Genomic DNA, 12762 nt, shown 5'->3' on the forward strand with positions numbered 1-12762 from the left:
TATACGATATATTACATAAACAAATACAATGATGTAAAATGAAATGTCAAAGACATTTTTTCGTCCTTCTCCGTTTGCTAGACCGTATTCCCCTGTCAGGTAAATGATACATCTGATAAGCTGTACATGACAGATACAGATAGTATACTGAGATAGGGCTGTTTACCATACAAATTGTTTTGTGTTGTTAATCGATTTCAACGTTTGGTATGAATAGAAGATATGGTCACTAAAAGTCTGAAATCCAAGTAATAAATTCATGTTGTATTTGATAGCATATGCTATAATTAAGTCTTGAATTAGATACATTTTGTGCGCATGATGTATATTTTTGGGGTCATTAACTACTCCCTCCCCAAATAAAACGACCCCAAAAACAAACAGCAACAAACAAGCCAACAAACAAACAAACAAACAAACAAACAAACAAACAAACATACATACATACATACATACATACACACACCCATACACATACACACACTCACACACATACATACACACACACATACATACATACATACATACATACATACATACATACATACATACATACACACACACACACACACACACACACATACATACATACATACATACATACATACATACATACATACATACATACATACATACATACATACAGATAAACCCCGAAAGGTATGGTATCTTCTGACTATGAATTAATCTGTTTTCACTGCTGTATCAGAAATCAATATATGGCGAAATATCCCCATCTACAGGAACATAGTCATCGAAATCTATTTAGTGTATTGTAGGTGTTTCCATGAATATTTATTAGGTTATAACATTAGCAATGTCAATGTCGCGAGCACGCGACGTGTGTATATGTGTTCGCAGCGTGATCGTGTATTTGACAGTATGCGAGTTTGCGTGACCGCTAAACATATTGCAAATCAGTCCATTTTATTTCTATAAATTGGCTTTCAGAATACCCGTGAAATTATCATATCGTTTTTAAAAAAATCTCATCACTTCTAAAGAAATAAAACTTTCGATATTGTGAGTCAAGCCGACAGAATTAAATATCGCTCGAACGACGACCCTTTACAAGTAAGCCTCCCTTATTAAGTCGGGTCAGCCAACCCTGCATGTTTGAATACTTAATGAGTTCTGCCGACGATACTGCCGTTATTTTCTGATAATGGTGACCTCAATGTAGCATGTGAACGGTTAGCAGCTTCACTAGCAAATTTAGGAAGGATAGCTCCAAATATACCGAGATCAAAGTTTGAAGACATTTCCGCTCCCATTGCCAAGTTGATAGAAATTTGCTCGGAGTCACCAAGTAAATGCTCACGAAACGAGAGGTGTAAGGACATGTATGAGGGGTGGGGGGTGGGGGTGGGCTCCGAATATGGACAAAGTTAATCCAGTTGTATGGTAGTTGGGTTAGAGATAACCAGCCGTGTGGCTGTTACATACAGGTTGGAACCCTTAACATTTTGGGTTGGTTTGAGTAGGGAAACTATTGGCGATACGTTCCCGGATCGGTAATAGTTGATCCTTCTAGTACAGTACTATAGTCTGTAAGGTACGCCGTGCCGGGGCGCCCTCACACATTGGCCAGTCTAGCTGACCGTTTCGAAACCAGCTATAGGGTCTCTTCATCAGTCGCAGTTGTTGTGATAAATTCACATTCACATTTTTGTTTTCCCAGAGTTTACTCGTATTGTTCATCAAGTAGAGATGCCAGTATTTCAACACACCTATCATCTAGTTCTTTTTCCGCTAGATTTTTAAATTCGGAATGCTTCAATTTAGTGTTAACTAATTTGTCTTTTAATTATAAGTTCTTGTTTCGCTTCTGTGCTATGATTGGTCTTTTTGGATATAATTGATTTAATATCTCATTGTCTGCTATTACGTCCCAGTGTTTAGTTATTGTATCTCGTACATGAGATATGTTAATGTAGGGACTGTATGCTGTTTTGAAGACCAATGGGATCTCCTGTGTGGGTGTCCGACTTTCGAGATAAGTCTCATGGTTATAAGATAGTGGACTCCCTTGATAGAGTTGCTTACTTCTGTTTCATTATAGCCTCTTTTCGACAGTTTCTCAGTGAAGAATTTCACTTTCTTTGAAAATCTTCCTCGTTACTACATGTTCGTATATATCTGATCGTTTGACCCTTATGTGGGCCAATAACTAGTAAGTTTGTTCTCGAATTAGCAAGCTACTAATCAATGCAAATCTGATAACAGTGATTTCAGGTAGGAAATAAGAAAAAAAACAGTGAGAGGAAACAGTTTAAAACTTTATTTGAAATATACAGAAAATAATATTAGAAATCCGAAAAAATCGCGATGTCCTTTTCCCTGTGGTCGCAAGTCGCTGTCCTCACCAGTCTTCCAGAGTTAGTGAGTGCACGAGAGCACAAGAGTAGCAACGTTGGCAACGTTCCCTCTTTCACCACGTCCACAAGAGGGCGTCCTGCAACGGCAATGATGTTGTATTGTATTCATGGCATGGCTATTCGCAATCATTTTTGAAAACATAACAATTTAAAAATGTGAAAAAGATTATTTATAATAAAGATTTATAATTATGTTTGTATCTTAGTTGTAAATTGTACATTCATAATATTAAATAAGTCTTCATGTTGACAACGTCCCAAAACGAACCAACAGTCTGTGAACTTAGATACAGCGTAAACAAAATGGCGGTCGTAGCAACATCAACAAACGCAGCCATGCAGTCCGAAGAGGTAACAATATCTTTTAAGTTGACTTTAAATCCTTTCAACATAGTTTTAAAACTATAGTCATGTTAGCAGCATGCATGTTTACAGATAAGCACAGTTTTGTGCGTTGATCATCTCTTTAAATCACTCCACTAAAAAAGTCGACGTTGGCATGGAAATAGTAGTACATCACTATCGCAACGGATGTAAAGTAATGCTTGGAAAAATGAATCGATGGATGTTTTATTGTATTCTATTTTGAATGACTAGGCCTTTAAGCTGGCACACACACGCGCATATTACTGCTTCTAGGATGTTGTGGTACTTGGACTGTACATGTTTGCCAACAGGTTAAAAAACAAACATAATGAAACTACTACAGCTTCATGTTATTCAAATTTCAATCTCTATTTTATACTTGACAGTTAATAAAGACACAAATGCAGAAGCAAGGCATAAGGAAAGATGTCGACGTAACTCAGCTGTACTTAGCTGAAAGGTAAGATGTTTTTAGGTTCGGAGACACTAGCTTTTCGGCTTTCTCAGTCACCTCAGAAAATAGTCATGCTTGCTAGATAACGGTGTACTGGACTTGATTCTGATACAACATTAAGAAGGAGAGTGACCTTGTCAGAATCATAGACCTACAATCATGTAGGGTTAATGTCATAATCGAGTCTCGACTTACTCCATCTGCTAGCAGGGCTATGCAGAAACAGGCTGCATGTCCGAGATAAAATGAAGAGTAGAAAACCCAGGCAAGTGTTACAGTTACTTCTGAATCAGCAATTTCATCATGACAACAAGAGATTAGCAGTTGTTGCCCACGGTAGTTGGTAGACAAAAGTGATACTGGAGTTTCTATTGACACAATGACAGGCACCTGTGTTACTCTGTGTTGTAAACAGGTGTGGATTTTGTGTGTTTGGACATAAAAACATGCTTGTTAATTTTGAAAGTGAGTGCCCCAGCATATGAAATGTATAAACTTGTTGAAATATGTAGTCCCCTTCAACAATCTGTGTATTTCCTACTAGCTCGATGACCTGAGCTGGCTGTGTACCATGTGTGTTTGTAACACACCGACTCTATGTCCTCTATATTTTATGATTTGTAAATACATTGGTATTTAGAAATTTGCACTTTTCAACGCAAATGACATTTACCGATCAGTAATTTATGTAATAGTGCCCGTATAACTTGGTCTCGTGACATCATATGAACAAACTTCACGACTTACAATTTTCTGATGACAAAATTGGCACCCTTGTGTCAGAAAGGATTTGGAATGAACAAAGTTGGTAATCATTAAAATAATAAAAGAGTAAACTTTTGCAGATTCCTCAATTTCCTGTCTTGTTTTCTGAACTACCTTCATTGTTGTGATATGGTAACCTTACAGTGTACTGTATGCACCGCATAATTTTAAGGCACAGTATATGATGTAGTAAATAATGTGATGTGGTACAAAACACATATTGACTGATCATACACTCATAAATCAGTTTCCTTCTGAAACACTGACAGTATATTTTGATTCTTTTGTGCAGTGACTTACAACAAGTGAGTGACTTATCAAGATTTAAGATGTTGAAGTATCTATGGCTGAATGGCAATAAACTACGAAGAATCAACTGTTTAAAATTCAACTACAGACTTGCAGAACTGTATTTAGAAAACAATCAACTAGTGGATATCTCAGGAGCCATTCAACACCTTACAAGTCTACATACGATAATGTTACAGAGAAATCAACTTACAAAACTTGAAGAAACTGTCAAGGAATTCAAAAAAATGCAGGCACTCAAAGTTCTTAGTAAGTAGTACTCATTGTATTGTATTATTGTAGATGATGCAGGCTACTCTCCATGAAAGTCGGGATTTGGTTTGTAAGAGAAAATAGCTGCCCCATTTCAAACATGAACAGCAGAAATTTTGAAACTCAATCATCTTCAGATTGTATTCAAGCTGTTGGTAAAATGATGATTTGGTTTCCAAAAACAATATGAATCTTCATAGTATGAAACCTTTTTCATGATCCCTTTTCAAACAAAACAAATGCAAAGAACTAAGTACTCTCCATTTCAGACTTTGACAGCCAAAGTGTGGGAACCCTTTGGATGATTGATACATTCTAATCCTATTATAGTTATTAATTTGGAGTCATGGAGAAATCCCAAACCCTGGTCAGATGAGGGTTTGGGTCGCATTTTATGTTTGGTGGCGTGAATATCCCAATTGAATGTATTATATTGTTGGTTATTATGATTATCAATAAGTGAAAATTTCTTCTCACCTGGTCAAAAAATTTCTCAGAAATGCAAATTTTTTGCTGACATTTGTCAGTATCATCAGGGGTAGACTACAATGGGCTTTTGTCATAAACTTGAGTGACACCTCAGACAATGTTGACAGGATGTCTGTGAAAATTATGAATTCCGTTCCAAAAAATGTCTTGACTCTTGAGAGTCAAAATTTGCATTTGTAACTATGAAGCCAGCATAGTAATCTAGTAGGAACAGAATCACTGAAATGCACTGTACCATAATTGTTGAAAGGGTTTTTGTGTCATCTCTAAGATGATCAAATAATTGACTGACTGATTTACTCTAGATTTCTTCTTGTCTTGGATAGTGTTTCATTTTAGGGAGGAATTTGACAATGATTGTCATTGCATGTAAAAGCGTCACAGGTTCCATGAAATGTCATGAAAAGCATTCTGAGATGTGAGATTTATTATTTTTATTTTTTTATTTTATTTATTTATTTATTTATTTTTTTGGGGGGGTACTCATGTGTTGTGTAGTTTTGACCCCCTTTTAAACTCTTGACATTTGATTTGATAAGGATTATGTAAAGGTTTGGCCCCATCTTTGGCACATGTATGATCTTTGACCCCAAAGTTTCCAAATTACCCATTTCACATTTTTCTGGGATTTCTGAAACACATTCTATGCAGGTTGTGTATTTCCAAATATCTCCAAGACTTTTCAGTCCTATTTTCTGGCAGAATATAGACATTTGACCCTTAAATTCTGGCTGAATTGTAGACTTTGGACAGCTAGGTTTTTAATATTATAGAGTGTGTGCATGTAATTTTACCCATTACCCAGCAATATAACAACCCCCTTCCCCTCGGGTGAAAGTCAGTCAGAGATTGAAACTGTCAAAGATTCATGCCATTTTATACTAAGTCTACACAGTTGGCAGTGGTACCTCAATGCCTACATCTCCGTTTAGGTTGGAGTTTTTCTAGTCTAGAGGCTATCCATTGGGTTTGATCAAATCTGAATATGTCTTTACCCAGCGGCAGGTTAGAGATGAATAGATACTACATTGGCATCCAGACTAAAGTTTTTCTGATGTGTATGTACTATCTCAGACCATTTTATAGTGGTCTGAGGTACTATGTAGTAACATGGCAGTATATGGGTGATACTTCCATGGCAGTAATAAAAAGTATACACCTAAGACAGTGTTTACGAGATTACTGAACATTGTGGATTTTTTAAAAAAAATATTTGACTGTGAGTAGAATGCTAGAAACTAAGAGTATTGATAATTATATAATGATACTGTGGTACATATACATGAATAGTTTGGGGTAAAAGATTTATGAAGAGTGAACTTATTGTTATTGGAAGACAATAATTATGTAATTTGCATGTCAATACTGACTTTTACTGTGTATTGTTTAATGAGGTGTGAAATAGGCACCATAGACCATCCACCAACTTTTTATGGCTGTTCTATCATAGACAGTGGAGGGTTCTATGTCTATGTCTATGGTTCTATGTCGGCACCAAATCAGTCACTTAGGCCTCAGACCACTATAGAATTGTCTGAGCTTTGGGCACAGTCCATGGACAACTATAACTTGGGTCAGTTACCTCCAGGTATCCAATATTTACATTTTCTGGTACATAAATCAACAACACTATTTGTTTATAGTTATCAGGAATTTGTTCAGACTTTAGGTGAGAAATTATCACCCACACACAAATCGAACTGTGCTTCAGGTTTACACGACTGGCCAAGCATAGACCATGGATCTATTATAATATGGTCTATGCTCCAAGTGTTATCATGGATCTTTTATGTCAATGATAGATCCATGACCATAGACAGCAGAGTGCTTTTTATCATTGTTTATTTAGAGTCTAGGTGTGTCAATTTCACACCTCATTAACCAATACACTGTAACAAGTCGGTATTGACATTGTAAATTATATATTGGTGTTTTTTCAAAAACAAATTAGTTCTTTTACCCCAAGTTTCAGGACAAGAAGTGTCTTTCTTGTTCAAAACCACCAGACTATTGTCTATTGTCCATACAAGAATAAACCTAACACCTAATCTAACCTTATTACAGGTCATTTCTGTGGCATATTAAAGCAAAAAGTGGCCACAACAAAAGTACAACACCTAGTAATCATTCATTAAGTGTTTCCATTGTTATTGTCCATTTGGGACAAACAAGTGACATAGTCATTAAATTAGATTACTTGTAAATTTCTTGTACCAGTCACTATTATAGTCCCCCCCCCTTATACCTCCATTCTCCATGCTATAACCATGGATCTATTACTAGTATTGAGATAATAGATCCATGCTATGATAATAGATTATTGAGATAATAGATCCATTGAGATAATAGATCCATGCTATGATAATAGATTATTGAGATAATAGATCAATGCTATAATTATCAGCCTAGACTGACACCAGTCATTTGGCAGATCTTTTAAGTGTCATATTTTACATATGTTTTGAGTTTGGTATTCTCTTAGGGTTTTTTAAAGGAAAGGTCACCAACTTTTATCATTTATTTCCCCAAATAGTCTCCTGATTGCTCTATGTAGTCGCCAGGCTGTTTCACAATAACCTTACCTTACATAACCTTACGTATCTTTATGACTGCAGGCTTCTGCCTCTATGGTCAGCTCAGTTCCATCTGCATTCTTGGTTAGCTCTCTAATGTTCCTGGATATATGTTCTTTATAGTTGTAAATAATGTCCTGTTCTTTCCAATATTGATCTAGACAGTTTTTGAAAGTATTTAGAGTGGACGCATTTACTATGATTGATGGAAGATTATTCCAAATCCTTAAAACTATGGTTTGAAATGTATGTTTTCTTAAGTTCAGGTTGCTGTGTTCTTGATATAGCTGTTTGTTGTGACCCCCTGAGCCTGGTTCTTGTTGAAGAATCTGCCTTGAGTTTTAGAAAGTTCTCTATTTCAATGTCATATATTCTATGCAATATTTTAAACAACTCAATCATATCACCACATAATCTCCTATATGTGAGAGTTTGTAAATTCAGTTTCTTTAACTTTTCTTGATATGATAATTCTTGAACTCAGTCAGGTTATCATTTTACACAAAAGAGTACAGTTGTATTTTAGTTTGTTTAAGTATTGTTTATCAAATAAAGAATTAAGAAAGTCCAGAGACTATGTCTACCATCACTCTAGAAATTTGCAGACAGGAAAATAAAATCAAAGTTTACAACATACTGGTTTGTGTGCATGTACATGTAAGTATGAAATGATGGAGCTGTCATGCCACAGGTTCATTCTTACATGTAACCACAGACTTCTTTGTCTGTGATGTAATGCTGTAGTTCCTTCTTCTAAATACATTGAAACACAGAGAAGGTAGAAATTTCTTCCTTGTCTCTGATTGAAGGGACAGGGTTTCAATCCTAGTTTCTTGCATTATCTTATCAGTGGAGCTATGTGAATAGGATTACCCTTTATTTTGCTCCAGACCAACTTTTTGTATAGTTTTGCATGATATTGATAACAGTTACTGTCATTGTTTTTCTCATCATCTCAATTTTAATCCCAATCTGTAATTAGCCTGTGATCTCTAATCTTTTCCAGATTTATTCAGTAACCCACTAGCTCAAGAGAAAGAATACAGACTCTATGTAATTCACCATGTACCTTCAGTTGAACTTTTAGACAGAGCTGGTAAGTTAATTACTATATGGTAATTTTTTCTAGCGTTATAGACCTTTTCACTTATTTGATAGTTTACCAAGAAAATCAATTAGAATTCGTGTAAATCAAGGTGAAGTTCAAATTAAAAGAAAATTGAAAGAAAAACTGAAAGAAAAACTGACAAGTATGATATGAACTGACATTATACTTTGGTTTTACTTCCATGGTCTTTGTGAGCTCATAGACAATGGAGAAGTTTCTTATCCACTGTCAATGATGAGCTTTAGTCTTCATAACAAGTAATTAGCATGACGTCCTCAAGTAGAATCTAACATTCCTCTCCGTACCAAAATTGAAATGGTATATAATGCCGTGGTCAGTTGCCGGAAGACATATCAGTTTATAGAGATATAAAGATCCCCATCTTAATTCATACATACATTCATTCATTCATTCAGTCAGTCAGTCAGTCAGTCAGTCAGTCATTAAACTTTAAAGAGCATATCCCAGTTGGCTGAAACTAATCTTCCCTAGGGCCCTCTGAGAAAAAACACAGACAAGAGATTAAAATACATACCTGATTCATAGGCTTCCATCAAAGCTAATAATAAGATGTGTATGAATTGAATCGTTGGTTAATGGTGTCAATGTTGAATTGTTTATGATTTGTAAATCAGATACCTGTAGGTATGGCACTTTTTCATTTCCATTTTCACCAACTGTAATCCAGCATTGTCTATTGTATTCAGTGACAAACTCATGTCTTTTTTATTTCCACCTTTGACAGAGGTTTTGAAAGAAGAACGTGATAAGGCTGGTCAAATCTATGAACAGGAGTGGGAATTATTAAAAGAGAGTATAGCATTTGGTAGACGATGTGAGGGCCCACCAATCAGAGGAGTTACAATGAGTCCAGACAACAATGACATGGATTATGATCCAAGGAGAATCGTTGCCAATAATTTCCACAGGTTAGTGAGGCTAGTGTGAAGTGACTACGTTTGTTTCACCTGAAGCTCTCAGACATCATCAACATATCACATGAAGCCATTTGGTCAAGTGAACTCCTATTGGAGTCACCTGACAGTAGTCAGATAAAGTACCATGCAGAGAGGATGAATAGTGAGTGGCATGGAAAAATACATGAGTCTATCAAAATTTGAGAACATATCCATCCCTCAATCACGATTGTGGTTACAACCTTCCACGTATAGTCTACTGTAAGGTGACTACACTAGGTCACCTAACCAAATGATTTAACATCATTACGCTGAAGACGTCCGAGTGATTCAGATGAAAGCTGCGTAGTCACTTCAAAACTAGATTCCAAAATGGTAACTTTATCACTACCATCTGTTTTCATGTTATTTGTCCAGTACAAGGATGTCCATTTTATGATAATCTGTTTTTCTTTTCAGTCCACCTCTCCCTAATCCAGATGATGCTGTCACTACCAGGGCTATCAAACGTTCTGTTATGCAGTATTCAGTGTTTGATTGGTCACAGATACCAAAGTTTGAAGCCAGACGACAACAAGAGCCGACAGAACCACAGCCAATACCACAAGTCATCACTGTTAGATTTAAATGAAGTTGATGATTTTAAAGAAATTAAAACTTTTATAACTGAAGGACTAGTATTTTTTGAAAAGGGTTTTGTGTATTTTAAATGAGCTACGCATTAATTTATGCAGTTTTTGAGGTGCAGAGAACGGGTCATTACATGTGTTTTGTCTATGCAGCCCTCCTTCGCTTTATATCCTATGCATTTGTAAAACTATTATGTGTTCTTCTCAACAACATTTACTGTTACAGAACAACATCCATAACAAAGGGGATAAAAGTTTTTTTGTCAACATCCATATGATTTCTGAAATTAATGTAATGTAATTATACTTGTATGGTTGGATATATGAAATATTACATTACAATAATGTTGATAATTTTACGACATCTTGCTTATATTGGTGGATAATGAGAATATTGAATTATGCTGTTACTACACTATCAAGCTGGTGTATCAGTGTACAATGTATAGAGAATGTGTTATGTACTAGCCTGTTTACATCATGATCCATATTTTAGCTTCACTGTCTCACAGACTGCTTGTAAGTTGTATTGCCAACGATGGCAAATGATTAATGTTGTTTGATTCACAAATACTCACACTGCTTGGATTGAAAAAAAGAAATGCACTCGAACTGGTGTTAACATACATCAACCTAAATTGATCATATTCAAATAAGGTCAATATGTAAATGTGGCTTTGAGATGAGCTCAAAAGTGGCATAATTTACATATATGTAAATATCCACAAAATAGGCATACTCATAACTGCCAATGGGGGCATAGCAAAATTAATCGGTTGCCATTACTAACCTTACAAATGGTTTGTGAGACAGCAAACACAGATTACTGTTAAAAACCACTTACCAGCTACTCATTCTACACTCATTTGCAGCCACATTAGGCCTAATAAACAAAATTTTGTGGTTCCGATTATGCTCAATTTTAGAATAGGTGGGGTAGGTAGATTTTTTCTTTTCTTTTCTTTTAGGCCACATAAAAAAAAAGTTGTTTGGTTCTGTTTTTCACGCCGACCCTAAACTTTTTTTTTACGTATTTGAGAAAAATAATAATAAAATCGCAAAAATCGTGAAGTCTCGCAAGAAATAGTGAGTGCGGACATCAACTTTAAAAGACAATATAAAACTATTCTGTACATCTGATAGGAAGAAATAAACAACACATAGACCCTTTGGAAAATAATGGAAAACCTGAACTAGACGCTCACACATGAAAAAAAATATAAAATAAAATAAAAAATCTACCTACATATTTTAAAATTGAATGTAATCGGAAGCACAATTTTTTTTTGTGCCTTATGTATATATATATTTTTTCATACGTGTCTAGTTCAGGTAGTTGTCTTTTCTGTTGTTTTCCGGATGGTCTCTGTGTTATCGGTTTCTTCTCATCACAGCCATTAATGATGTCAGTTTCTGCATCCACTATTTCTTGCGAGACTTCACAATATTTGCGATTAAATTTTTTAAAATTCGAATTCATAAAAAAAAGTTTAGGGTCAGCAGTGAAAAACTAGGTGGGGGTTGGGTAACTGGAACCAATTATTTTTAGGCCTAATTCGCATTTGTAATAGTACCGATATTGCACCTCCCTGGTGTAATTTTAATTTACAAAGTAAGAATTGTCTATGAAATGACATTGTACTATGCTAATTCATGTCAAATCATGTTAAATGAATTCTGGAAATCTTATTTGAAACAAAGTATTCACAAAGGTAAGAAATATTCAAATATGAGATTCAACCATTATATTGCAGTTACTGTATGGTTTATCATTGTATATATTGAATGTAAATATTTCTTCAAGCAGTTACACATTATGGTTTTATGTTTTATTTTTTTTTAAATATATGATATATATCTGGTCTTTCTTGTGGTGTCACTTTTTACTGAAATTGTTTGATGTAAACATGGCAATATGAAAATGACTTTACATGAAATTTCAACACATTCATGTATTGGTTGGTTTTTCTGTTACACATATCTCCTCATATTGGCAATAAATGAACTTGAAGTATTTCATGAATCAATGATTATTATTATTTTATTATAGAAGCCAATGACTGCAAGTAGTAGTGTATCCGAGTTAGTCAGGATGCCAAACATGGTCTCTGTGAGTGGAGGTGTAAATCATAACGACACCGTATAGGAACTAGACTATAGCGTTGTATATCTGGGGTATTTTCCTGAGTTCTAGCAGTGCTCTCTGAGGCCATGCTCTTATGAGCATAGCAAAAGTGCAGCAGAAAACATTGCAAGCACGAGTGCAAATATCTGTGTACACTCACACATAAGGGTTATGTTTACATGTACATCCAAAACAGCAAATTCCACAATAAATATAGAGGTGTGCGAGTTAGCATGCACAGGTCGTTTTTACACTCAGTTGCATACACACATGCAATAGTATTTTCACTATTGCACGGCAGTGGCAGTTCATAGTCCACACATCATTGTAATAATCTATACCAAATGGTGGTTTGTGTGTGAAACACAAGCAAGTACAGATTAAAACAGTACACTGC

The 12762-nt window shown here is 35.3% G+C and overlaps 1 protein-coding gene across 1 annotated transcript; it reads left to right on the forward strand.

The window, feature by feature from the left end:
* The first annotated feature begins 2681 nt into the window (after window positions 1–2681).
* On the forward strand, window positions 2682–10479 carry LOC144434648 (leucine-rich repeat-containing protein 72-like). Its single transcript, XM_078123152.1, has 6 exons — window positions 2682–2729; window positions 3131–3204; window positions 4256–4521; window positions 8593–8682; window positions 9440–9623; window positions 10071–10479. The coding sequence occupies exons 1-6, from the start codon at window positions 2682–2684 to the stop codon at window positions 10240–10242; spliced, it is 834 nt and encodes a 277-aa protein (XP_077979278.1). The 3' UTR covers window positions 10243–10479.
* The last annotated feature ends 2283 nt before the right edge of the window (window positions 10480–12762 follow it).

This window comes from Glandiceps talaboti, chromosome 4 (genome assembly GCF_964340395.1).
Source record: "Glandiceps talaboti chromosome 4, keGlaTala1.1, whole genome shotgun sequence".
Lineage (NCBI taxonomy): Eukaryota > Metazoa > Hemichordata > Enteropneusta > Spengelidae > Glandiceps > Glandiceps talaboti.

What these genes read in the sequence shown, in the direction of transcription:
- LOC144434648 (XM_078123152.1), top strand. Translation starts at nt 2,682, where the DNA reads ATGGCGGTCGTAGCAACATCAACAAACGCAGCCATGCAGTCCGAAGAG. An exon ending in GCAGGCACTCAAAGTTCTTA is followed by an intron (nt 4,522 to 8,592) that starts GTAAGTAGTACT and finishes AATCTTTTCCAG; the next exon opens with ATTTATTCAGTAACCCACTA. An exon ending in TGAACTTTTAGACAGAGCTG is followed by an intron (nt 8,683 to 9,439) that starts GTAAGTTAATTA and finishes CACCTTTGACAG; the next exon opens with AGGTTTTGAAAGAAGAACGT.